The 27,695-nt window shown below is 43.8% G+C and overlaps 1 protein-coding gene across 3 annotated transcripts; it reads left to right on the forward strand.

Annotated features, from left to right (window-relative positions):
- Positions 1–27,695, forward strand: ccdc120 (coiled-coil domain containing 120). 3 transcript variants are annotated; one of them, XM_034167292.1, is made up of 9 exons: positions 1–121; positions 2,527–2,657; positions 3,127–3,228; positions 3,318–3,438; positions 3,606–3,665; positions 24,145–24,301; positions 24,404–24,517; positions 24,729–25,766; positions 27,029–27,695. In XM_034167292.1, exons 1-9 carry the CDS (start codon positions 73–75, stop codon positions 27,123–27,125), a joined length of 1,869 nt encoding a protein of 622 aa, XP_034023183.1. In that variant the 5' UTR covers positions 1–72; the 3' UTR covers positions 27,126–27,695. The 3 variants fall into 3 exon arrangements, with proteins under 3 accessions (XP_034023183.1, XP_034023184.1, XP_034023185.1); XM_034167293.1 differs by having other exon boundaries at positions 24,404–24,505; XM_034167294.1 differs by lacking the exon at positions 3,606–3,665.

Genomic DNA, 27,695 nt, shown 5'->3' on the forward strand with positions numbered 1-27,695 from the left:
ACCCCAGTGTCTCTTAATGCAGGGTGGGCGTGGCTGAAAGTGAGAGTTGTAAAGTCCTCAAAATTACATCGCATGGAGGTCAAAGGACATTTGATAACATCCATGGGTTTGGGGGCTCCAGGTGAGTCATGACTTTTCATAATGTTTGGCAAATGAAAGCTATCTTTATATAACCCCGGGCGCCTAATGGTCCCCGGGCGCCTAATGGCGACTTCTGCTCCTAACTGGCAATTAGGATGGGTTAAATGCAGTAGACACATTTCATTGTGCAGGGATCATGTTCTTTTGTGCATATGACAGTAAAATTCTTTTGAATCCTTTGAATAACCAATACTAATGTTTATTTCAATATTGCTCTTAGAAATATCTCTCCATTGCTTCCGGACTCTTTGTCCTCCAGTCTGCACTTTCACAGGGTGTTGTTCTCTATGCACATTCCACTTGGCACAGTGCAAACACTTATCACATGTGCACAGGCAGTTCAACCATGGGAAATAATTATATATACGCACAGTAACACTTTGACTGCTCAGTAAAATCTGGCCTCATTACATATTTATTTCTCTGCACTCTGGTGCTGCGTATCAGCCACAGATGGCACAACTGCTGCTTGGCTGTGTAGATAGATGCGCACACTCTAAAGTGTGCAGTGTTCTATGGTTCTACAAAATGCGTGTTTTATTTATACAGTACTGTTACATTGTACCATTGTGAAGTGTGTAGCTGGCTTTAGTCTAGGCAGTCACTCGAGGTTTTACAGTTGTGTTGAGGAGGGCAGAAGTTTTGGTTTTTAATAGAAGCTTCACAGAGCAAGTGGTTTATTTTTGATGAGACGTGCAATAAAATGCACCCTCAAAATTGTGACATTTCATCAACATAACACTTTTGAGGTTGGATTTTGATTTTTTTTTTTCTGACAAACATTTACTGCATATGGCTAGTTCAAGGACTGTCGAAAATTTTAAAACTTTAATGATAAATTCTCTTTAAGGCCCCTTCACACATAGTGCAAAGTTTGGTTGAATACGGCGAAACAGTGCAAAACGGTTCTAATTAGCGCACCACAAAACATTGCGCCGACGGTCAGGCGTGCACGATCCCGATGCGAGGCTTCGTGCATGAGACGGTGTTTTTCGAGCAGGAACACAGTGCGAGGTGCACCACATCGCATTGCTTATGTGGAATAAATAAAACATAAAAACCAGCTGGTTCCTGTGGAACCACATCGCGCCGCTGATGTGGAATAAAAAAAAAACATACCAATCACGGTATTCGTACCTGCAGTTTACTGATTGCCAGCCCGAAACTTTACCACTGAGCTACCATCACTGGCCTGTAAACGGTGTGGGGAAATGCCTGAAATCAACAAAGAGATGGACGTATTTAAAAAACAGACACAGACATACAGTCATGAAATGACATGTATGAGAAGCAGTTTGCTCTTCTCATGTCCACATGTCCAGCCGGCCCGTGCGTGTCCTGCCCGACATGAGTGTGTTGTGGATGGCGCGCCAGAACTGACACCTCGTCATATGGAACAGAGCTCACGTGGGTGACGTGAAAGTCAGATTGCCTGCTGCGTATTCTGATCTGACGGTCCTTTCAGCCTGGGGGGCAGCCTGTCAATGGGCTGCAGCGAGGGAATGCCCGCACGCTGCAACCCACAGCATATACTGCCACAGCGATATATGTTTTTATTTTGGTCCACATGATGACTGTAAACAGACACACACGCGTTACAGTGGGCAATTGTTAGTCCATGTCTATCCAAACACAGTACGTGTTATCCAGCTGGGATGTCCAGATTGACAGATCTCCACAGCCACTTCTGTCAATGGCCACACCTCCTGTCAGTTCAGCGCACACACCAAAGCCACACTCGTGTGGGACTTAGACAAATTTCACTGCCAGCACGACAGTGATTGTCTGCAGACTGTTGTCGTGCCAAGAGTAGGAATGGGCACACATTTTCTAAGTGCCAAGCAAGCAGTGTACATGCTTTGTAATGCACAAAGCTTGTACAATCAAGATAAAAATGAGTGTTATCTTCCAATGTACACACAGTATAAAAAGCTCAGTATAGGTTTGAGCTGTCACTTCAGAAAGGATATAAAAATCAGTTTGACTTGAGAAAAAGAATTTTTGATGCCTACAAAGCAGGAGAAGGATATACAAAGTTATCACAGCGCTTCCAAGTTTCAAGAACTGGAGTGTGAAATATCAAGAAATTCAAAGAGAGACACATAGTACAGAACAAGCCTGGCAGAGGAAGGAAGTGAAGGATTTCAAAGACTCTGGAAAGAAAACTAGTGAGAGGTGTTGTCTAAAGAACCAGAAAAACTGCCAAGTCGGGAATTGTAGTCTCACAGAAGATCATCACTAGAGCCCTGGACAGGATTGGACTGTTTGGAAAAAGAAGGGAGAGGCGTAAAACCCAAAGAACACCACTGTTTTGTTTGTTCTTCACGTGATTTGGCCCTGTAATGTCTGACACAGCGAACTCAAAGTGCCTTTTATTTTGTGCAGATGTTGAAGGCTGCCAGGACGGTAAGCTGCAGGCTGAACGTCTTGCTGCTCTGCAAGAGAGGAGACAGGCCCTGGAAGCTCTCCTCAGCACCAGAGTGGGAGAGCTCAAACAAATCTGTTTGCAGGAGGCGGTCAGTAGCTCTCACTTTGTTTATGTGTTAAGCACCACATGGGCAGTCACACAGCAGGTCGCATGTAACTATTATTTAAATACAAAACGTTGATGTATCTATCAGCTTGTTAAGGGGCAAAGAATTATTTTTTCACAGATTCGTCTGCATATTCAGTTTTTATTAACAGCTGTTTAAGACATGCTTTTGTTTTCAGCCAAATGTGTCACTTAGAGATTTGCTGCTGTTACAGATTTTGAGGTTTGATGTACACTTTCAGAGTTATTTTGTATCTGCAGCACTATGTCTGCTAATACTATTTCATAGCATTTAACTATTGAGCAGACAGTTATATTATTTTATTTTTTTCATTAATTTATTAACCTGTAGTCATCTGGCATCAATCTGTGTTGTCATGTTATGCAGCACTTTGGAGCTGAATGAGACGACTGCCTTTAGTTAAATAAAGGGTAATGAATGTCCTCTGCAGGAGCTGACTGGGAAGTTGCCAAGTTCCTATCCCCTGGAGACGGGAGAGAAACCCCCGCTGGTGCAGCGCAGAGCTGGCCTGCCGCCCACCAACAAGGCAGAGGTACGTCAACACCTTGAATATCAATTATGTTTACGCAGCAGCTGTGTTTGTGAGTGTAGTGTAACGCTGCTGCGTGTCCCTGCCTGCAGGATGAGGCTGCACAAAGGAGGCAGATGAAAGCCATCTTTACTGGAGCTTTGCACAGACACACAGAATTAGAGCGAATTGTCCCCAACAGCAAGCGGACTGTCCATCGGGGGTGTCACACAGGTATAACTGAACAGGTCACATGTTACACCACATGGGCAGCCAAACATTTGTTGAAAATGGAATAAATGCATGCCGGTCAGGCTGTGTTTTGTGCATTATTTGCTCAATACTGTCCAGCAAACATTAAAATGTGCATCACCTGTGGGCTGAATGATGATGTCTTCCAGAGGACACAATCATGTCCGAGAGTACCAGTTCCATGTCAGATTCTACATCACATGATAACGGTGAGTCAATTATAGACCTATTTGTGCTTTCCAGTCAAAACGTCTGCACCCATAATGAGCTTAACGAGTGGAAAGTCTGCACTGTTTTAAAACAAGCAGCAAAGAAAGATTCCCTGCAATTTGTTTTAAGATTTGGAATGCAAAATCACTTTTAAATGCACAAGGCAGAATTGCCTTCTTGAGCTTTAAAAGTATATAGCCTTCGTTTTTTTTAAAGATTTAAGTCGGAAAAAGAATTTTCTTTGGCACCACTATAATTTTATTTATTACCCTTTAAATAGGTGATTCATAATATGACATTTCCAATACTAGAAGCACTCAGAGAGTGCAAACGTCCGCCAAGGCCATGGGGTCACTGACGCCATAACATCTACACGCTGTGGAATCATTGAACCTAAAAAAGTCTAACAATGATGTTTGCTCAGTAGTAAAAAAAAAAGTTTCATCTGCTGTGACTGGATAGCATGTATCCTTAGCGCTTGGCATCACAGTTTATTGCAACTTGCACCTTTCCCAGAAGCTACTGTCATCTGAGCACTGATATTGATATTGCATGTGCTTATAGACAAAAACAAATAAGAGACAGGGTTAGGGTTAACCCTAACACTTCTCTAAACAAGGCCATAGGGTCACTGACCCTAAAGAGATTCCCTCCTTGGCACAGTGATCTATTTCTTTTTGTTTGTTTCTCTAAAATTGTATATAATAATCATTAAATTATTAATATATAAACAAAAATAAATTTAAGAAATATTACAATTTGAAAACAAATGCACCCGAACGTGATGACAGCTGCAACTGCTTAATGCTAACTTTTAACATTGAAAATGCCATAGACATGCTAACGTGTTAGCATCGGGATCCAGATCGTGATCCAGATCACCACTAAAATTTAATCACTTGTTCCTCTTGTCATTTCCAACCACTCCACAAAATTTCATCAAAATCCGTTCAAACGTTTTTGAGTTATCCTGCTGACAGACAGACAAACAAACAAACAAACGCGACCAAAAACATAACCTCCTTGGGGGAGGTAATGATCAAAATGCACATTGCCTAGAAAAAAAATATATAAATTGTTCCCCTAGAGGGGAAAATTTCAAAACAACAGATGGGCTTGAACTACTTACAGTAGCAACACATACAGTCTTTGATAGCGATGGTATAGATCACATGGGGGCTTCCCCCAACTTGCACGAGGGATGCCGGGAAGCACATAGCAACAGCCAATCAGAGTAGACATGCACGTTGATGGCTGCTCTCTCGAATAAAATAATCCAACATAGCGCACTGGAACGGCTTATTTTGGCATAAATCTATTTCTTGTATATGTATTTTGTAAACGTTAGCAAGAAATAAACACTTCTAAATCTAAAAACTCTGTTTTTGAAACCAGATGACACCTCTGAAGTGATTTACAAGACATCTTATGGATGTTAGCATGCACGCCCCATTTATGCGCATTGTGCAAGGTCAAAGGGAACTTCCGGTAATTTCAAAACCTTATGTATGCACACACGCACGTCCTCCTTCAGACAGCGTTACAAGGAAAAGAAAATATTCCTTATGGAATTCCCTCAAGGTAAACATGTTCTCTTTATTAAAATGAGCTGTATAGGCCATGGGGCAAAAGCTGTATCTTGTCACTTCATGGTGACTCAAGGGGCAACATAATTTCTTTTTTATTTCAGAGAAAATGTGATTTTCAAGCAATTTTCAAAAAGTTCCCTCGTCAAAAGTTACTCTGAAATTTTTAATTAGCCCTTTTTAGTCTTACCAGTTAGGCTTAGTTTAGACTGTGGATAACAGGGGTCTATCTTAGTTCCCTTTTCCCACTGTCTTATTTCTCATTTTCAGCTATATACAGAGTATCTCCAAGCTTACTGAAACACTTGGGAAAGAAAAATGCAGAGCACTTCTTGGCTTCCACACATTCACTGGATGTGACTCAGTGGGTGCCTTCAAAGGAAAGGGCAAAGTAAAATCCCTTGACTTACTCCTGAAATCAGATGACTTTGTAACCTTGTTTGCCAAGTTGGGCACAGAGTGGGAGACTTCAGAATCTGTACTGCCAACCACTGACATTTGTTTGTGCAATGTATGCCCAGAAGGAATGTTCAGATGTGAATATTGCCAGGTATAATTTGTTTCGGCTAACGTGTACATCAGGTTTGCTGACTCCCAACCAGAATTGTCTACTGCACCATGTGAAAAGGGCAAGCTGTCAAGCAGCCATTCATTGTAGGTCCCTTCTGCCATACATCAATGCTTCATCTCCAGATGGTCATGGTTGGAAGATTGAGGGTGACACTTGTCTTTGACTGGATGTCAGGTGATCCAGCTCCACCCCCTGTACTGAAAACAGTGCACTGCAAATGCCAGAAGGGTGTTTGCAAGAGTGTGTGCTCTTGCAGCAAAATTAATTTGCTGTGCACTGACTTGTGTAGTTGTCTACCTGAGATTTTTAGTAATAGCAAACCAGAAAGTGAGACAGCATCTGATTCAGATGATGATGATTGAAGACATGGTCAAGAGGAGCAACTGCAGTTCTTAATTGTGTTCATTACTCAACAGCTCGGCACTTAAAGATTTGCTAATTTCAACTTAGTTTACCATTCCGGTCCACCTCTTGAGAGGGTATCTGGCTTTTTTTGGCAAACTGTTTCTAGCAGAAGCTATGTCCTTTTCCATTGATAACTTCTTGATACAATGTTTTTCTAACATTTTTGTCTTGGAACATTCTTGTGATTTGGTACACCACAATTTTGTCCAGGGGCATTTTGGAGCATATCCCTGATTTCCAATAATGTAATGTCCACCTTGCTTCAAGGTCTGTGGAATTAGATGTCTATTGTCAGTTTAAACCAAGGTCTAATGCATTTAACATTTACTAATAATTGGGAAGTCCACTGTGTCCTTCATGATATCACCACCAGGCGGCAGGTGTTATGATACATCGCTACAACACTTCAGTTACTTTAAAATGTGAATAACATGTTATCTATTGAGTCAAAATCATTCTTTGTATTTTTTTAGGCATTTTCGCATCTCATGGATATGCCACTAATTAACGGCTAATTACTATTTAAGGAGCAACTATTTTTGCGGGAATTGTGCATTTTCTGATAGTCCCGACTACTGCAGATCAAAATCAAGTGGAATTCTCTTGCCCCTTGAAACTCACCACAAACTCAAAACCTAAGCTCCGGACAGATTTTCCCCATGGCCTAGTAATTTTGAAATGCGTTTCAAAAATAAACTTACATTATAATGTTTGGATTTCAGTAGAAACCAGATTTTGTCAGTTTTGTGAAATTTGAAAGGCCGTCCAGCTTTAAGGCCTTGTTCATACTGCCAGTAAAAACCCAGTTTGTGCATATCCATTTTGAATCTGATTCTGAGCTGCAAATCTGAACATTCAAAAGTCGCATCAAATCAGTTTTTATTTTTTAATCCGTTTCAAGCGTCATTAGTAGGTAGTTTTGCAAATATGTGGTTATTCATTTCTCCCGCTGTTCACAGCCTCAGAGCCAGGTGACAGCAAATAAATAAATGATCTTGAACCTGAAAATTACCTTTAAAAATAACACTCAGCTAACGCCTCATGCCTGAAACATATTAAACATCATCTTGAACACACGTGCATCACACCTGCAGGAGTCTCGTGGGTTTGTCTATTTACCCAGCAGCTTTTCAGCTGCTGCTGTGCTCAGTCTGTCCACATTATATGTCTTTGTTAAAGCGGTTTATTGCAAATTGCATTTTGTGTGACCGTTTTTGGATGTGATATTTACAGTGCACATTCAGTGCGGTGTGTGGGTGTCTCTCTGAGATTTTCATTATTTTGTCACTTGCTATATATAAGACATAACTATACATAACATTGAGAATATATAAAAGTTAAAACTTTATTAAAAAGTATTGATTAATCCAACAACACAGCACAGGGAACAGTTTTTGCCAGCGCAAACTCAGTTATCCCTTGTAAATCTGTCCCTGAAGATGTGAATATGCAGCCTAAATATTTGACAAACAGGTCAGTTACAGAGCAGACACAAGATTTTATTCAGCTTATCTACTAACTGACACATGAGCCAAACCGTGCGAGAGGGATGGGTGATATATTGCATGGTGTTTTTTTTTTTTGTTTTTTTTTGGCAAGAACCAGACTCCCATAAAGAGTTTGTGTGAAATGGAGCTGGATGCTTGCTGTTTAAAATTCTCATAGTGGAGCTGATAATGGAAAAATCATGAAAACAGTGACACTAGCATCAAATTTGGCGCAATTGTTCTTTGGGACATGGACATCAAATCTGCAAGATGGCATCCATTTTTTTTTCCCCCCAAGCTGGCTGCCAGAATGAACCCACTGAACGGACTTTCCTAATAGGAAGAGTTACATTTACAGTTACACTCATAATTACACTTACAATGACACATGTACTGGTCATAATGTGTTTGATTTCCATTATGTGATCTTTTTGCTTTAGTGGCCACCTGAGAATTCAAGATGGCTGCCAAGCAAGCATGAAAAGAAAAGAGAAATGGCAGAAACACACAAAAGACAAACATGTAGCAGAACTTGTCCTGTCGTACGGCACTGTGATGAAATGCTCCAGGTTCCAGATGTCATTGTCAGAAACTTCGCTTGGAGTCTGAGTGTGACAAAGGTTTGAGTCACTTCATCACTCTTGTCCCAGATGAACCATGCAGATTTCCTGCCTTTGCCTAAAAGGCAGAAACATCGCACCCAGTGAACACATGGAAATAGAGGATCTCCAGTGTCTTGTGTGGACCAATTGCAGAAATTATGTCATGAACTGTTATCCATCTGATGGTAGGTCCTTGTCCGAAGAAGACCTACATCTTTTGAAGACCAAGTTCTTGAAGGGACGACAGGACAGACACTGCTATGACAAGCACATTGGTGTCATTGGGCTTGGTGACAGGAAATGGTTGCCATTGAGAGCTGCGTCTCGGGCATGCACAAAGTTGGGTGTCAGCTTCTCCATGGCTGCATAGGGAGACTGTTTCAAGGGACTTGTTGCTGGACTTGGTGATAGCGAGATGTCTCTTTGTAGCTATCACCAGGCTTCTGATTGCCTCAGTTCTGCAGATGTTTTCCAAAAGGAATTTAAACTAGAAGCACTCAGAGAGTGCAAACCTCCGCCAAGGCCATAGGGTCACTGACCCTAAAGAGATTCCCTCCTTGGCACAGTGATCTATTCAACAATTCAGTGTTACAACCAAAACTATGATACATACACTTTTCTTTCCTGTATATTTGACATCCTTGACCATGAAAACATACCACTAGAACTTGGAATCACTTTTATGTCTTTATTAGTTCAAAGTTTTGTATAAAAATGATTTTTCGGTAATGGCGGTTTTCTTCTGGATCTAGCTCATAACATTTGACGCTACATCAAATCTGATGACACCTTACTGAATCAGTACAGATTCAGCTACAATTTGGTGTTAGTTGTGCATCTCTAGCTTCATTTGTCACCTCACACTGACACATTTTCTATTTTCCCTATATTTTTGCATATTCTGGATCACCAGATCCAGAATCCGGATCCAATCATCACCAAACTTTGTTGTTTGATAGAACATTTGACCATGTTACAACCTAATTTTTTTTTAAGCCTTTCTGCCTTGTTTTTGTGGAGTTAGAAACTAGAATGTCAAAATTCCCCCTATCCCGCAATGGTGAAGAAGCCTTTAAAAAATTCCTGGATCCGGATCTTGATCTGGATTACCACTAAAATTTAATCACTTGTTCCTCTTGTCATTTCCAACCACTCCACAAAATTTCATCAAAATCCGTTCAAAACGTTTTGAGTTATCCTGCTGACAAACAGACAGACAAACAAACAAACGCGACTGAAAACATAACCTCCTTGGTGGAGGTAACAACTCAGTCTTGTTGCTGTCATCCCTGAGAAACCCTTTCCCGTCAGCAGCGGTTTTGCTTGTTGCCAAGATTCATCTCCTAATGCCCATTTCCCACTTTGACCTGGCCTCTGCTTTCAGGTTGTCCTTCTTGTAGACATCAAAGACTATGTCAGTATGGCGGTACTTTGCTCCATATGATTCCAGCTTTCAGATAACATCTTCTTGTGCATATGCATCAAAGTCTTTGATGCCTTGGAAGGGATAGTATTAATGAGCACAGATCTGTCAGTAATGATGGGATCAATGGGATCAACCTCAGGTTCTGTCTCAGATAGGGATGGGTACTGCTAAGATTTTATCTATCGATTCCACTTATCAATCCGATCCCTTATCGATACCTCTTGTGAATTTTCTGTGTACTAAAAGTAGGATTTAGAGGTTTTCTATGTCAACAACATTTTAAATTGGTCACTGGATCCTTGATCTCTGGACATAAATAAAATCTGTAGTGTTGTCAAAAGCATTTCCTTTCAGACATTTTGACATGAATGTCATTCTGTACCTCAGAGCTGAGCTCAGCCGGCTGCTGCACATTAGCACAGGACGTTTCATTTTGGGAGGAAAAAAAATGTTTTGATTGATTGCAGTTTGTTTGTATTACAACGTGTGGAAAGAGGTGTCATTTGATTTAAATGGTTTTGCTTTGAATTTATTAATTCCGGTTGGACTTTATCATTCTAACTTGACTTGGCAGAGCGTTTGGGCCCCCCCCCAAAAGTGCGCACCAGGGAGTACCTGCCCCTGAGAGTGCGTAATGAATTGGGTGCGCTCCTGGAAAGCTTGTGTATTTAGGCTACATTGTTATAAGAGACTGACTGAGTAAGAGTAAATTCCTGGGATTTGTCAAGTCCACCAAGCAAAAGGCAGATCATGTAGCACGACTCACCTCACCTCGACGACGCACCTCCGCCACGGCACGCGCACCTCCTCATCTCAACACAACACCGGCTCTGTGTGGAATGCAGGCGATCACTTGACCGAGGGTCTATACGTTCAAATAATAATAAAAAAAAAAATACTGTCATCACTCTTGGGCCTTTCACGTCAGACGCGTCAAAAATCAGTCTAAAAAGCATTGTTTTCAATGAGACGCGTTGCTTTTTAGCAAAAGCCGAGCTAAACCGACGCTTCTGATGGGAGTGCGCATTGCTGCTTGTCGGCAGGCTGACGTGGTCAAAGTTCAAGCTAATCCAACTTTCGACACTGAGCTGTGACGTACCTTCGTGTTGTCCAATAGGAATGACGCATCGGGCCAAAACACAGAAGACTCATGGCAGAAACCACTGATTGGTTCAATCCATTTTGTAGAGATCAGTGGTTTTCGGTGCAGAAACCACTGATCTGTACAAAACATTAACGTGTGACAGGACTGCTCATTTATAGAGCAGTTTTCTGAAGTTAAATCATTGGAAATGTTTTTTTGTTGTTGTTTGTTACCTCAAAATTTCTGATTACTGTTTAAAAAAAAGTTTAGAACACTTGTAATTAAAATAAATCAATAAATCAATAAATAGCTCTTTAGAAACCTTTCATCTGTAAATTAAAACCACCTGTTATTTCAGATTAGATAATTTCTTGTTTAACATAAGGAACCTTGGACATTTATTTTTAGAGAAATAAAATAACATGGAAACTTGTACATTTTTTTAAGTCTGGTAGATTATTTATATCTCATTTCAACCAGAAAAACAAACACTGAATAAATACAAATGTTTATTACAAATGCAAAAGGAAATAATTTAACAATGACTGCAGTGTGATTGTAAAGTAGGATTTCTATGTGACATAAATTTCATGATGAATTTTTTATATATAGTCATTTAAACTTGTAATTTCGTCAAAATATATGTAATTGCCTTTAATGTTGTTATCAGGACAGAGTCATTTCTAAAATATGAATTTGAGCACAATAAGTGGAGAGCTTCTACCTGTGCAAATGTCTTTGGACTTTGATTTGTGGACATTTTTAATGATCTGTTCATTTATTGTTAAAATATAAAATGAAACAGCTTTTTAAAAAAATAATAAAATAGTTGCTGTTCAACGAGCCTTTTATTTAGAAGCAGGTGATGTTCTGCTGGATTCTCGGGACCAGATGAAGGTCTCTTCTGCAGCTTTGAACTCTGGTGGTTTTGCTGAAAAGCAGAGATGTTTTCTTTCGACTGGACTTCGTGGTGTTCAGCTCATCAATGGAAGTTTGGTTGTCTGCACAGCAAATATTCCTGATTGGGACAAATAAAAATATTTCTTTAAATATAAAGAAACACTAAACAGTTTATATATATATATATAAAAAAAGGGAAAAAACGGCCAAAAAAAAAAGTTATTTAAAGTTGAGCTTTTGTGGTGTCTGAAAAAAAGCTGTAGCTTTATTTGGTAAAAATAAAAGTCTGAACCATTTAGAAATTAAAGCGTTCACTCAGATCAACTGTGCTAAAAAGCTAACGTTAGCCGATCATTACACCTTCACAGCAGTGCAGAAACGTCACGTTTTATTTTTATATTATTCTCACCTCGATAAAACTGCAGAACTAACCTCCGTTGGGCAAACTGGGTTTTCGCATATATCCAAAAAGTGGGAGATTTCGGACTGAGTGGGTTTGCTTCATCACCCTGGCCGGCTGCCTGCCTCGCTCTGCCCAGGAATGCGGGTCGGCACGCTGTCGCGGTTCGATCGATATCCTACCAAATCGTCGGTCCTCGCTCGGTCGGCAGCGTCACTCTGAAAAGTAGCTGAAAAAAAGCTTCCCCCACCAGGGTAATGGTAGAAACGTTCTACTGCTGTTTTTTAAAGCTTTTTTGTGGTTCAGGGCAGGCGACCCAAATTCAAGACGGCGATTGCTGAACTTTTTTCAGGTTGTGGAATCAGCCAGAGTGTGAGAAGCCGCAATCTCCTCCCCCTTGCAGCTGCCGAAGTGATGCGTCTGACGTCACGACGTGTTGGAACGCATCGGCCTATGGCAAGCCAACAGTGCCACAATTACACCACTTTCAGCCATATCAGCCTGGCGTTACGACGCGCTAGGGGGCGTGCGTCGCGCTGAAGCTTGCAGTGTGCCCTTAATATCCGAGGGGGCGAGGGTGATGACGTGAGGGGGCGTTGCCCCCAAACGCCCCCTCATGGTGCCGGGTGTGATTCCACTTATCGATCCGATTCCTTATCGATTCCCTTATCGATGTGAATTTTTTTGTGTACTAAAAGTAGGCTTTACAGGTTTTCTCTGTCAGCAGGTCAAAGAGCTTTTTCTTATTGTGCACCTGCTCTGTGGAACAGTCTTCCTGCGACCGTGAGGCAGTCGGAGTCCATGGACATTTTAAAGTCAAGACTTAAAACCTATTTTTATTCTCTTTCTTATGAATACTTTTTATTTTGTTATCTGTTTTATTCTTTTACTTCTCTTTTTAATTATGCATTTGGATTTTTACATTTTTATTTATTTTAATTTTTTATGTTGAACTGTTCTGTGTGAGGTGCCTTGAGACGGCTTTTGTTGTGATCTGGAACTTTATAAGCTGATAAGAGGATGGGTGGATGGATGGAGGGATTGAAATTGAACAACATTTTATTGAGTCTTAAAGTAAATAAATGTGAAATTGGTTACTGGATCCTTAAACTCTGGACATAATAAACTCTACATGGTGGATCCTTCATCTCTGGACATAAACAGAAATAAAATCTGTAGTTTTTGTCAAAAGCATTTCCTTTCAGAAGAAGAGGCCCAGTTAGTGACTTTAATCCACACAGAAGTGACTCATGATATTTTAATGGATTTGAGAGGGGTTAAGAAGCGGACTTACTGCTTCTGAAGAACAGCGAATCAAAGAACCAACAAGCCAGTGGATCGAAGCATTGCTTCATTGATTCACGCTTTAAACTGGAGTTGCGCTGCAGAAGCGGTTGATTGCAGAGCCGCTGCAGGGTCTGCAATCAACATAGAGGAATGATCATTTTCCTGACAAACACACTCAAAAACAATGGCTGCTCTGAAGGACCGATAAGGGAATTGTTAAGCAAAAAGGCTATTGATATCGGTGGATCGAATAATTTCTTAACGATACTCGAAAAGAACCTGTTCTCGATACCCAACCCTAGCGCTGTGTGAACACAACGGAGGACAATTCTCGTTTCTTTCTCGCAACAAGACAGGAGTCCCAGTTAGGGACTTTAATCTGCGCAAAAGTGACTCACGATTGAGATATTCAGGCACGAAAATGTTTGAATTCTATAAGCTCTGAAATGCAATCTGGGACTATTCCAGACAATAAACTGCAGTGAGTGCAGCATCTATTTTGGTGAGAAAAAAAACAACTTTCCTTATTTAAATTAATTCCAGTAATATTCTGCTCTTACTAGGATGCAGCAGTTTTCCAGCTTGGCAGATACTCCTGGAGGAAATCACTGAAGAAATTAACACATTGACAATATGGTTTGACCAAAACAAATTGTCATTAAACTTAAATAAAACAGGGATGAAGTGGAGGTGTAAGAGTCACTAGGTGTTCACAGGAAACATTTATTTCTGTATGTATTTATTTATTTTCATTGTTGGTTTTATCTTTTCTGTTGTGTTTTGTTTCATCAGGGTCTTTTTGTCTCTTTCTCTAAAATTGTAGCATTATGAGTTATTATGAGTTATTATTACAGTCACTTGCCCAGTTCCGGATCATTGACAGTTCCGGATCACTGCTGTAGTATTTGCGCCGCCGTTTCTCGTAATCAGCGCGAATAAGCTAATACTTGGTACCAATGGAAAGACTAATGTTTTTTTCTGCAACATTTCCACAACAGCTGCACTGATAAATTAACTCTACAGCCTGTTGATAAAAACTCTTATCAAACACCTCCGTTGGAAGTCTCACAGGACAAGTTTGAACATGCCCAGCTGTTAAACAATTTCTCGGATACTCACTCGACTGAAAGCCATCGAAAACCGCCTGAATCTTACGAATGGTTATCAACACGGAGGTGTTTTTCTGTGGCGCCATGCGATGAGCGGCTGCGTGCCGACGCGCGAATCCATCCGCACGTCTTTCATTACAAAATCTCCTTTAACAGTGCAATGTCCAGATAAACTGCTGATCCTGACCTCTTCTGAAACTTCTCTGCTCTCTCACGATGTCCTGGGTCAACAGAGGCTTAAATTTGGACGTTTTCAGCTCGAAACAGGCTGACGACGGCGGCTCGGGGCGCGGCACGCCGTCCGGCGCCGTGGGCTGTCCTTAAAGCAATAGTAACACTCTTTAATCTCTCATCAGCTGTTAAAAGTTTCACCGAAAACCGTCTGAATTTCTCGAATGGTGTCCACTTGGATGTGCCTTACATTTTCTGAAAAAATTTTGATCAAGCAAAGCGCCAGTCTCTCAGGAAGTTCTCAGACAAAGGAATTCTGACAGGAGGGGTGGACCAGTGCTCACTCAGCCTGCCCACAGGCGAATGACGCAACCGACAGGCGTGAAAAAACTCACGCATGCGCACGAGGGTTCAAGCTTGTCTGATGTAATCGCACATGATTCAAATCCATATAGTTTTTGAAAAAAATAAAAAGGTCGGTTTCTTTTCTAATAGACCTCGTAGTTAAACATGATTCATTTAAAGTGCGCTTCCTTTCACTTCATCTGCAGAGGTGGAAAGCAGCCAGTGGAGCAAACCACGTTTTAAAAAAATATATATACAACCCTTGGCAAAAATTATGGAATCACCGGCCTCGGAGACGTTGACTCCAGTTTCCTCCCATTCGTTCCTCATTTGTTTTGTTGTGCATTTTCGATTTTTGAGACATATTGCTTTAAGTTTACTGTCTTGACGCTTTGATGTCTTCCTTGGTCTACCAGTATGTTTGCCTTTAACAACCTTCCCATGTTGATTGTATTTGGTCCAGAGTTTAGACACAGCTGACTGTGAACAACCAACATCTTTTGCAACATTGCGTGATGATTTACCCTCTTTTAAGAGTTTGATAATCCTTTGATTCAATTGACATCTCTCGTGTTGGAGCCATGATTCATGTCAGTCCACTTGGTGCAACAGCTCTCCAAGGTGTGATCACTCCTTTTTAGATGCAGACTAACGAGCAGATCTGATTTGATGCAGGTGTTAGTTTTGGGGATGAAAATTTACAGGGTGATTCCATAATTTATTCCTCAGAATTGAGTGATTCCATATTTTTTTCCCTCTGCTTGGTCTAAAAAAGTAACCGTTACTGACTGCCACAATTTTTTTTTCCGATTTCTTATAGTGTTTCTTAAAGCCAGAAAGTTGCCATTTGAAATGACTTTAGTTTTGTGTCATGTCTGTGATCTGCTTTTTTCTACAAAATTAAACAACTGAATGAAGATCCTCCGAGGCCGGTGATTCCATAATTTTTGCCAGGGGTTGTATAAACACACTGCTTCACTTTAAATGCATAATAAGTCCGTTTCAGACGATCAGCACAGACCCTTTCTCTTAATAGGTTTTATTTTACTCAGCATGTGGCTTTGTAAACATGTAGCATCGCCTGCTACATTGATTAGCGCTTGCATTAGTTATGGGCATGCTCTACGGTCTTCTTCTCAGTTTTTTGTGGGAGTGTTACAGTGCCACCTACAGGCCTGACATATGTACTACAGCTTTAAACAAAGCTTCGAGGCAAAGAATTTGCCTCAAACATTTTTTGTAATCGAATTATTCGAATTACTCGATTAATCGTTTCAGCCCTACTTTCAATGTTTTTATTTTGAAGCACATTAAGGACCAGCGTTGTGAGATTTTTCTTAACTTTGCTTCCTGTAGCACCAGACAGGTGCACCTGTTTGCAGTTTTCAATTGAATAACATCATCAATTCATAAGAGACGTCACGTGCTGAAAGTGAGAAGATTCAGTGCTTGTTACCCAATTTAGAAAACTCTCTGTTCAACATGCATCATTCAGATTTAGTCCACTGGGTCAGTTTGTGTTCTCAACGCTCACACCTGTACTCGGGCACCGACGTCGCACTGATATGTGTGTTCAGACTTGGTTCTGTAGATACAGATGTTGGAGGAACCAGAGCTCAGTGAAGCTGACCCCCCACCAACGTAAAAAATCCACGCAAACACACTGAGTGGTCAGTGCTTCATTAGTGCACATTTGTGTCATTAAAATTTTTGTTTGTGCTGCTATGGTTTTTGAGATATTAAAGATTTTTTTTAGGTCATTCAGAGGTCATCATCCCCCCGACTTGCTCCAAAATGAACCAAACTGGTCTACTTTTTTAGTGCTTCGTGTGTGCTGATTTGTGCCGTTTAAAATTTTTATTTGTGCTGCTGGGATCGGGTCATGGGAACAACAGCTCTAGCAGGGGACCCCAAACTTCCCTTTCCTGGACCACATTGACCACCTCTGACTGGGGGATCCCGAGGCATTCCCAGGCCAGCGTGCAGATATAATCTCTCCACCTAGTCCTGGGTCCTACCTGGGATCTCCTCCCAGATGGATGTGCCTGGAAGACCTCCCTAGGGAGGCACCCAGGGGGCATCCTTACCAGATGCCTGTACCACCTCAGCTGGCTCCTTTCAATGCAAAGGAGCAGTGACTCCACTCTGAACTCCCCATGGATGACCAAGCTTCTCACTCTACCTCTAAGGGAGACACCAGCCACCATCTTAAGGAAGCCTATTTTGGGCCGCTTGTACCCGCGATCTAGTTCTTTTGGTCATGACCCAACCCTCATGACCATAGGTGAGAATAGGAATGAAGACTGACCAGTAGATCAAGAGCTTCGCCTTTTGGCTCAACTCCCTTTTCGTCACAACAATACGGTAGAACGAATGCAATACCGCCCCTGCTGCAATCCATCGCTTTCCTGCTGAACACCATGGCCTCAGATTTAGAGGCGCTGATCCTTTTACGACAGTGAACGCTGAGCCATTAATTATTATACAGAAAACAAATGCACACATCCCAGCTGTTTCACACTCAGCTGCGAACTGATCCAGCGAGTATTGGAGGTCACAGGCTGATGAAGCCAACAGGACCACATCATCTGCAGTGATGAGACCCTGAGCCCACAAAAGTGAAGACTCTTCTCCCCCGACTATGCCTCAATATGCTGTCCATGAATATCACAAACAGGATTAGAGACAAAGCGCATCCCTGGTGGAGGCCAAACCCACTGGAAACAAGTCCGACTTACCGCTGAGCACTCAAACACAGCTCTCGCTTTGTGAGTGCAGAGATGGATGGCCCTGAGAAGGGACCTCCTCACGCCATACTCCCGCAGCACCCCCACAGTATCTCCCAGGGTACCTGATCATACGCCTTCCCAAAGACCACTAAACACATGTAGACTGGATGGGCATACTCCCAGGCACCCTCCAGGATCCTTGTGAGAGTGAAGAGCTGGTCAATTGTTCCACCACCAGGTTGGAACCCACATTGTTCCTCTTCAATCAGAGGTTTGACTGTCGGCCGAACCCTCCTTTCCAGCACCGTGGAGTAGACTACCATGGAGCAGTGTGATGCCCGTGTAACTGGCACACACTCTCTGGTCCCCCTTTTTAAATATGGGGACCACCACCCCAGTTTGCCACTCCTTAGGCACTGTCCCAGACCTCAATGCAATGTTGAAGAGACGTGTCATCCAAGACAGTCACTCCACACCCAGAGCCTTCAGCATTTCTGGACAGATCTCATCAACCCCCGGGGCTTTGCCACTGCAGAGTTGTTTGACTACCTCAGTGACTTCCACCAAGAAAATTGATGATAATCCTCCATCAGCTTCCCGCTCTGCCCCTACTATAGAGGGCACTCCAGCCTGATGCAGGAGTTCCTCAAAGTGTACCTTCCAACGGTGGAGTACATCCTCAGTTGACCTCAACTGAGGATGTACTGACTGAAGAAAGAGTCCTTCAGGCAGTGGAGGTTTTACACTGGATTACTCCCTGGGCGAGACCGCCTCCGAGCGCCCCCCCCCCACCCCCCACAAAATTTTGCACAAACACCCATTTTTCATTATGTTATTATTATTTTTTTGATTTTAGAAGTGCCCATGAAATTGCCATTGAAATTGACACCACAAGACTGCAGGCTACAATAATAATAAAACATCCATGAATTGTAAATTTGAAGAAACAGGCCCTCACATGCTAAATATCTGTCATTACAAACGTTATGAATCTGTCTTTCAGGGAGGAACAATTAGCTCCATGGTTACTGCCTCAAATTCGATGCTTGGCACACTTATAATTATGACTGGTTAAACTATGCTTTGTCACAAATCAGAGTTGTAGCAAATGGCAAATGTTTGCCTTCGAAACTACCTACAGATATGAAAATACAGGTGTAATTACAGTCCAACATGAACCCAAATGATGGATATAAATAATAACTGAACTTGGAACAGATTTGTTACAAGCATGAGTCATGTTCATTTTTTTAGTAAAGTTAAAAAAAAACACTCCATCCATCCATCCATCCATCCATCCATTTTCTTCTGCTTCATCCGAGGTCGGTTCGTGGGTGCAGCAGCTCAAGCAAAGCCGCCCAGACCTCCCAATCCACACACACCTCCCCCAGCTCCTCCGGGGGAACTCCGAGGCGTTCCCAAGCCAGCTGTGAGACGTACTCCCTCCAGCGTGTCCTGGGTCTTCCTCGGGCCTCCTCCCGATGGGACGTGCCCGGAACACCTCTCCAGGGGGCATCCGAAAAAGATGCCCGAGCCACCTCAGTTGGCTCCTTTTGACGTGGAGGAGCAGCGGCTCCTCCCGAGTGACCGAGCTCCTCACCCTATCTCTAAGGGAGTGCCCAGCCACCCTGCGGAGGAAACTCATCTCGGCCACTTGTACTCGCAGTCTTGTTCTTCATTCATGAGTCAAATCTCATGACCGTAGGCGAGGGTCGGAACATAGATCGATCGGTAAATCGAGAGCTTTGCCACCTTGCTCAGCTCTCTCTTCACCACAACGGTCCGATACAGCGACCGCATCACTGCAGATGCTGCACCGATCCATCTGTCGATCTCATGCTCCATCCGTCCCTCTCTTGTGAACAAGACCCCGAGATACTTAAACTCCTCCACTTGAGGCAAGGACACTCCAGTGACCTGAAGAGGGCAAAGCACCTTTTTCCAGTCGAGAACCATGGCCTCGGATTTGGGGGTGCTGATCTTCATCCCGGACGCTTCACACTCGGCTGCAAACTGCTCCAGTGCATGCTGAAGGTCCTGATTTGACAAAGCCAACAGAACCACATCATCCGCAAAGAGCAGAGACGAGATTTTGTGTTTCCCAAACTGGACCCCCTCTACACCCTGACTGTGCCTAGAAATTCTGTCCATAAAGATAATGAACAGAACTGGTGACAAAGGGCAGCCCTGGCAGAGGCCAATATGCACTGGAAACAGGCTTGACTTACTACTGGTAATGCAAACCAAGTTCCTGCTGCAGTCGTACAGGGACCGGATAGCCCTTAACAAAGGACCCTGGACCCCATATTCCCGGAGCACCCCCCACAGGGCGCCTCGAGGGACACGGTCGAACGCCTTCTTCAGATCCACAAAGCACATGTGGACTGGTTGGGCCAACTCCCATGAACCTTCGAGCACCCGATGGAGGGTGTAGAGCTGGTCCAGTGTGCCTAGGACGAAAACCACACTGCTCCTCCTGAATCTGAGGTTCGTCTATCAGTTGAATTCTCCTCTCCAGTACTCTGAAATAGACCTTACCGGGGAGGCTGAAGAGTGTGATCCCCCGTAGTTGGAACACACCTTCCGGTGGGACCACCACCACCGTCTGCCAGTCCAGAGGCACTGTCCCCAACCGCCACACGATGTTGCAGAGATGTGTCAACCAAGACAGTCCCACAACATCCAGAGACTTAAGGTACTCTGGACAGATTTCATCCACCCCGGGAGCCTTTCCATGGAGGAGCTTTCTGACCACCTCGGCGACTTCGGCCTGGGTGATGGATGAGTCCGCCTCTGAGTCCCCAGTCTCTGCTTCCTCTTCGGAAGACATGACGATGAGATTGAGGAGATCCTCGAAGTATTCTTTCCACCGCCCGACAACATCCCCAGTCAGGGTCAACAGCTCCACACCCGCACTGCAGACAGTGTTGGTGGAGAGCTGCTTCCGCCTCTGGAGGCGTCGGACAGTTTGCCAGAATTTCTTCGAGGCCCACTGATAGTCCTCCTCCATGGCCTCCCTGAACTCCTCCCAGACCCGGGTTTGTGCCTCTGCGACCACACAGGCTGCAGCACGCTTGGGCTGCCGGTACCTGTCGGCTGCCTCTGGAGTCCCACCTGCCAACAAAGACAAGTAGGACTCCTTCTACAGCTTGACAGCATCCCATACTTCCGGCATCCACCACCGGGTTCGGGGATTGCTGCACCAGAGACCATGCAACCACAGCTATGAGTGGCCGCAGCGACAATGGAGGTGGAGAACATGGTCTACTCCATGTCTCCAACCTCCCCCGGGATCTGGGAGAAGCTCTCCCGGAGGTGGGAGTTGAAGACCTTGCTGACAGAGGGTTTCACCAGTCGTTCCCAGCAGACCCTCACAATACGTTTGGGCCTGCCAGGTCTGACCGGCTTCCTCCCCTCCCAGTGGATCCAACTCACCACCAGGTGGTGATCAGTCGACAGCTCAGCCCCTCTCTTCACCCAAGTGTCCGAGACAAGTGGCCAAAGGTCAGATGATATGACTACAAAGTCGATCATTGACCTCCGGCTCAGGGTGTCCTAGTGCCACGTGTATTTATGGACACCCTTGTGCTTGAACATGGTGTTTGTGATGGACAAACTGTGGCTTGTACAGAAGTCCAACAACTGAACACCACTCGGGTTCCAATCGGGGAGGCCGTGCTTCCCGATCATCCCCCTCCAGGTCTCACTGTCGCCGCCCACTTGGGCGTTGAAGTCCCCCAGGAGAACAATGGAGTCCTCAGTGGGAGCACTATCTAGTACCTCTCCAAGGGACTCCAAGAAGGTCGGGTACTCTGCACTGCCGCTCAGCCCGTAGGCCGAGACAACAGTGAGAGACCTGTCCCCAACCTGAAAGCGTAGGGACACGACCCTCTCGTTCACTGGTGTGAACTCCAACACATGGCGACTGAGCTGGGGAACAATGAGCAATGCTACCCCCGCCCGCCGCCTCTCCCCGTGGGCAACGCCAGAAAAGTGGAGCGCCCAGCCCCTCTCCAGGAGTTGGGTACCTGAGCCCAAGCTATGCGTGGAGATGAGCCCGACTATCTCTAGTTGGTACCTCTCAGCCTCCCTCACAAGCTCAGGCTCCTTCCCCACCAGCAAGGTAACATTCCACATCCCGAGAGCCAGAGGCTGTGAGCGCAGACCGGGCCGCCAGGCCACCCCCCCCCCTCGACTGCCACCCAGTCCTCTCTGCACCTGACCCCCATGGCTCCCTCTGCAGGTGATGAATCCACAGGAGGGCGGGCACTCCATGCTCCTAAATAAACTTTCAAGCAATTGCATTTAATATCTTATGATGACAGAAATGTGATTGACAAAGTAAAGATAAAACACAGTTCATTAAAAAGCTAAATCATTTATTAACATAAAAATATATTTTACAACAGAAAAACCCCTGTCATTTCCAATGGTACTTGAACGCAGCAACAGTGCACATGCCTACTCGTGCTGTGTGTGTGCCCGCCGTCTTCGCGCAAAATAAAACTTATATCTCAGAAACTGTAGCAGCACAAATGAAAATTTTAAAGGCATAAATCAGCACAAACAAAGCACTAAAAAGTAGACAGTTGGGTTCGTTTTGGAGCAATCCGGGGGGATGATGACCTCTGAATGACCTAAAAAAATTATTTTTAATATCTCAAAAACCATAGCAGCAGAAACGAAAATTTTCAAAGTACGAATCTGCACAAACGAAGCACTAACCACTCAGTGTGTTTGCTTGGATTATTTACATGGATGGGGGGGTTATCTTCACTGAACTAGGAACCCGTGTCATATGGGAACCAGGTTTCTGTGCCCAGTCCCATAAATGTGCTTCAGAATTATTCCTGCTAAAATGTGACACTTATGGAACAGTTAAAATTTAAAAGATTGTTCATGTTAGGGTTTTTTGGTGACATTCCACGTCCCAACAGCCAGGGGCTGTGAGCATGGACCGGGCCGCCGGGCCACCCGCCCACGACCGTCACCCAATCCTCTCTGCACCCGACCCTCGTGCCCCCCTCTGCAGGTGGTGAACCCACAGGAGGGCTGGCCCACGTCGCTCTTTCGGGCTGAGCCCGGCTGGGCCCTATGGGCTTTTTTAGGGTTTTTTTTTTTAGGGTTTTTAGGTGGGGCAAAGCTCTCGATTTACCGATTGAGCTACGTTCCGATCCTCACCTATGGTCATGAGATTTGGCTCATGACCGAAAGAATGAGATCGCGAGTACAAGCGGCCGAGTACAAGCGGCCGAGATGAGTTTCCTCCGCAGGGTGGCTGGGCGCTCCCTTAGAGATAGGGTGAGGAGCTTGGTCACTCGGGAGGAGCTCGGAGTCGAGCCGCTGCTCCTCCACATCGAAAGGAGTCATTTGAGGTGGCTCGGTCATCTTTTCCGGATGCCCCCTAGACGCCTCACTGGAGAGGTGTTCCGGGCACATCCCATTGGGAGGAGGCCCCGGGGAAGACCCAGGACACGCTGGAGGGACTACATCTCTCGGCTGGCTTGGGAATGCCTTGGGGTTCCCCCGGAGGAGCTGGGGGAGGTGTGTGTGGATCGGAGGGCTGGGCGGCTTTGCTTGAGCTGCTGCCCCCGCGACCCGACTCCGGATAAAGCGGAAGAAAATGAATGGATGGATGGATGGATGGATGGATGGGTTTTTAGGTACCTCAAAGTCAGAAACATTGTGCAATGATGTGAATAGAGTTTTAAAATAGCTACAGCATCAGAGGAGGCATACCTGCAGGTGGAGTGTCATCAACTCAACTCAACTCGAGCTTTATTGTCATGCACAGTAAAGAAACACGTTTCCATGCACAAGGAAATTCTTACTTTGCCACCCTACACTGAATGCCAAAAAGAAAGAAAGCAATATCAATAAAATAAATAAATCTAAGTATAAGTCTCAGGATAGAACATGTACATGAAGGATAAATAAGCAATGTACATAAACATAACTGTGCGGTGCACTACATTTGCAAAATTAAAAACCTATGTAAAATACTCTGTGCAATGGAATAAAATGAACATGATCAGGAAATCTCTCTATATCAATAGTGTTCATTATTTAAAGTGGGGGCTCTCGGAACAACTGTTTAACAGTCTGATAGCCACGGGGAAAAAAAGAGTTCTTGAGTCTGGTGGTCCTGCATCTCACACTCCTGTATCTCCTGCCTGATGGGAGAAGTGAGAACAGTACAGGCGCATGTCCTCTTAAAATGTTCAGTTAACATATAGGAATTCTTTTTTCGTGTGTATAAAAACTTACACAAATGTAGCTCCTGAACAAAAGTTCACTTATCTTATTACTAGGTTATTTCAGTTATTTTCATTTTGTCTGTTCCAACTTTAAATACTTAAAATCTGTCCATCAGCAGAATCATCTTCCAGCGTTGCCACTGACCAGCGCTCTCTGTCTCAGCCCCGCCTCACTGTGGGCAGCCCTGACCACAGCAGGATCAGCAGGAAGTTGTCGCCAGTGGAGATTTACTATGAAATGAGGACACGTCGCAACTCTGTGACAAGTTCTGTTAGGTACAGTTCTTGAAGTGGCCCTGTTCTGCTGGCCATGAAGTTGTCTTGATTTGTGTTTTGGGGTGATGAATCTTGCTTGCATACTTTTGTTGTGTCTCTCAGCCCAACTCACTCTTTACCCAGAAGTGCTTCTAATGTTGAAGGTAGAAGTGTTCCAGCGACTCCTCTCTTGGCGCGAACGGCTCCAATCAGTGTTCATGTCAGGTACCAGTCTTTGTGAGTTACACTCAGTTTCTGCAGTCGTAGAAACTGGGTTGGACCCATTAGTATACAGAACACTGAGATAAAAGCCAGTGCTTTGGTTCAGACATAAAAATTTCAATTTTCTATGAAAAGCAGTTATAGAGTTTTGATTACACTTAAGTTTAGTCAGGGTTTCCTTTTGTTCCTCTCACTCCTTGTTCCTTGTGCTCTGCTGTTCTTATAGGTCAGATGTGTCTGGGAGTAATGGGTTGAAGCAGTGGTCTGGCAGCCTGGATGTGCCATACATGGTTCCTCTGGCCCAGGAAGGCACTTCCTCTGACCGCCGAGGCTGCTCTTACAATTCATGTGCCAGGCGCAGTAACAGCTCCGAAGCCCTGCTAGATAGATCAAGCCTCCCTGATGATCCAGCACCCAGAAATGGGATGCCCCCCAGAGGAGGGCCTTTCAAGAGCTCAGAGACACTAACTGATGGCAAACTGCGACACATCCACCTGGGGAGCCCTGAGAGACACATTGATGGTTCGGTGGAACAGGCCAAGCTGCGTCTTTCTGTGGGTGGCAGAGGAACAAGCATAGGCTACAATGAGCTCCTAATGGACTATATATGGGGAAAGCAGCAAAGAATGCAAGTACAGAACCACCTCTACCAGTCCACAGGAAGAGTCTGGCAGGACATTCCTTCTCCACGCTCCTCAACTGCAGCAGTGACTCCTCATGCCAATGGCTTTTCCCATTCCCAGGTTCACCTTCCTAGTGCTGCACCCCCTTACAGCCCCATGGTCATCAGAGGGTCACAAGCTGAATTGCACAGGGTTAAAGTCACCAGAACCAAATCTTGTGGGCCCTTTATTCCTTTGCAACAACATCCTCAGGATGCTATTTTGCTATCAGCATACGAGTCTCCCCTTCCTGCCTCAGGCACCACCACATCCTCCATCCCCAATCTGCAGCCCTACCAGACAGAGATATCTGGCCCCTCCTTCAGCCGCAGAGCTCCACAGTTCTCTCTTCCTACTGTAGAAGACTCGACAAGAAGCCTCCATAAAGCCCTGGCACTGGAAGGCCTGAGGGACTGGTACCTGAGGAATGCTCTGGGTTACCCTCCTACTGCCTCAAAGGGCCATGAAGCAGGGATCTCTCGCCTCTCCCATCCCTACCCGCTGGTCCATCAGCCCCAGTCCACTCAAGGTGAACCAGCCAACCTCCACAGGTCACAAATACCGCAGTCAGCCAGTTTCCATGGCCACCCGCTACATGGACGGTCAGTTCATTATTATTGTTGTTGTTATAATTATTGTCCTGTACACAGTTGTCTCTCAGTTGTAACTGACAATGACATCAGAAAATGGCACGTAAGAAGTAAATGTCAAAATGTAAACAGCAGTAGGCTGTAATTTACAAATGAACTTGTATGAACACCTCAAATTAATATCATCTGTTATTATACTGCCCTGCAAACAATGATGTGTTTGTGTGGGGTGTGAGGTGGGGGGCATCCTGTCTATCTCTCCATGGGTCTTGTAAACACAATTCCTCCTAAACTGTTCAATGAATCATCACACAGTGGGGTTAATCTTTCCACTCTGTACAAACCAAATTAATTTGTGCAATAGTGATTTAGAACACAGAGTCATGGGCTAACCAACATCAGAAATTGACTTGCAATGCCTCTGGAGTGCAGCGCTAGTTTCCTTACATTTATTGAGGTAAGCGTATGCATATTTAACATGTTTACAGTCATAGGTGCCTTTTTTGTGTTACCAGATGCTTCGAATGACTGTTTAATGGCAACAAGAGGCGGTTTACTTTGAGTGTTTATATCCGGCCCCCAGCCTTTATGTTATATAGCCAGTTAGCCTGTGATGGTTTTTAATGTTCTCAATCAATATTGCATCAATTAATAAATTTTTTATCCCGAGTGGGGGAAAAGTAGCCATAAAATACAAAAAATACAGCCTAGGCTGAAAATCTCTCCTTTACTTAAGCTATGTATGGCTGTAGGTTTGTGGTACCTTGTACTTCATGACTCTCCATAACATTCAAAGTAATTTTATTCCCTGGAGAAATGTCTCCATTTGGTGAAAAATGTCAACATACCGTGAAGTAATTATCTCCACCATTTAAGATATGAGATGTGTAATGTCATTGGCTGTGAGGATGTATGAATCCAAATAATAATACTTGTGGCACAAGCTCAATATTTACACTGGCTGCCATGAAAAGTAATCCCTCAACATCCCGCACTGTTGTGCAACTATTCACAAGATCCCCAAAAACTACTTGAATTGACAATGAAGGACTCACTCGTGGGTGTTTTGAATGATCAGATTCCTTTTGAATTTGACTCCTTCTCAGAGATTTTATGGAGATCAAATGTATTTCTCTGTAATCTACAATAGTTAGAGCATGACTTGTGTTAGAGCATGACTTGTGTTTGAGCCTTTTGTTTTCCCTCTTTGGTTTTAAGCTCTGCATGTCCATTGTTTGTAGACTTTGGTATTGATTTGTTGCCTTCCCCAACAGATCGATGGAGTTTTCTCTCTACCAGGAGACACCTCATCTACAGATGCAAGAGGTGACCCCAAAGGAACCCAGTACAGACCCAGGCACCCTGGTCTGAAACTGCAGAAAACACACGCACAAATTCTCCATGGCCTCAAATACACACTCGTGCAGTCATGTGCACACACACATTCATACAATGTGACCTCAAGAGTAAACTAAAACAACCTCAGCAGAAAGAGACTGAAATAAATAGCAAACTGTAGCTGTAGTGTCAAACTGCGTTTCCTGGAATAATAACCGATCTGACAGCTGTGAACTTCAGATCCGGTGTTATGTGGCCATGCACTGGACTTACTTAGTATCCAACAGCAACATGGTCAAGAAATACTTCATGTATCTGTATTTCTTGTCCACCTTAATATCCCTGAAAGTCTCCCTAAATATAATTTTTTACAGAATATAGACAGTTCTAAATCGCTATTTTGTATCTTCCCAGGTATAAAGAACAGTCATACTAAAAGCAATTTATTGTTCATTGTGTGCTACAAAGATGTTATATGAGCTAATGCTGTTTTAAAAGTGTTAGGATGTACCAGTCAATGCTTGTAATCAGACTATACCATATTTTCTGGACTATATGTCACACTTTTTTTTTTACTTGTCTGACTGGTCCTACAACTTGTAT

The sequence above is a fragment of the Thalassophryne amazonica genome, chromosome 3 (assembly GCF_902500255.1).
Source record: "Thalassophryne amazonica chromosome 3, fThaAma1.1, whole genome shotgun sequence".
Classification (NCBI taxonomy): domain Eukaryota; kingdom Metazoa; phylum Chordata; class Actinopteri; order Batrachoidiformes; family Batrachoididae; genus Thalassophryne; species Thalassophryne amazonica.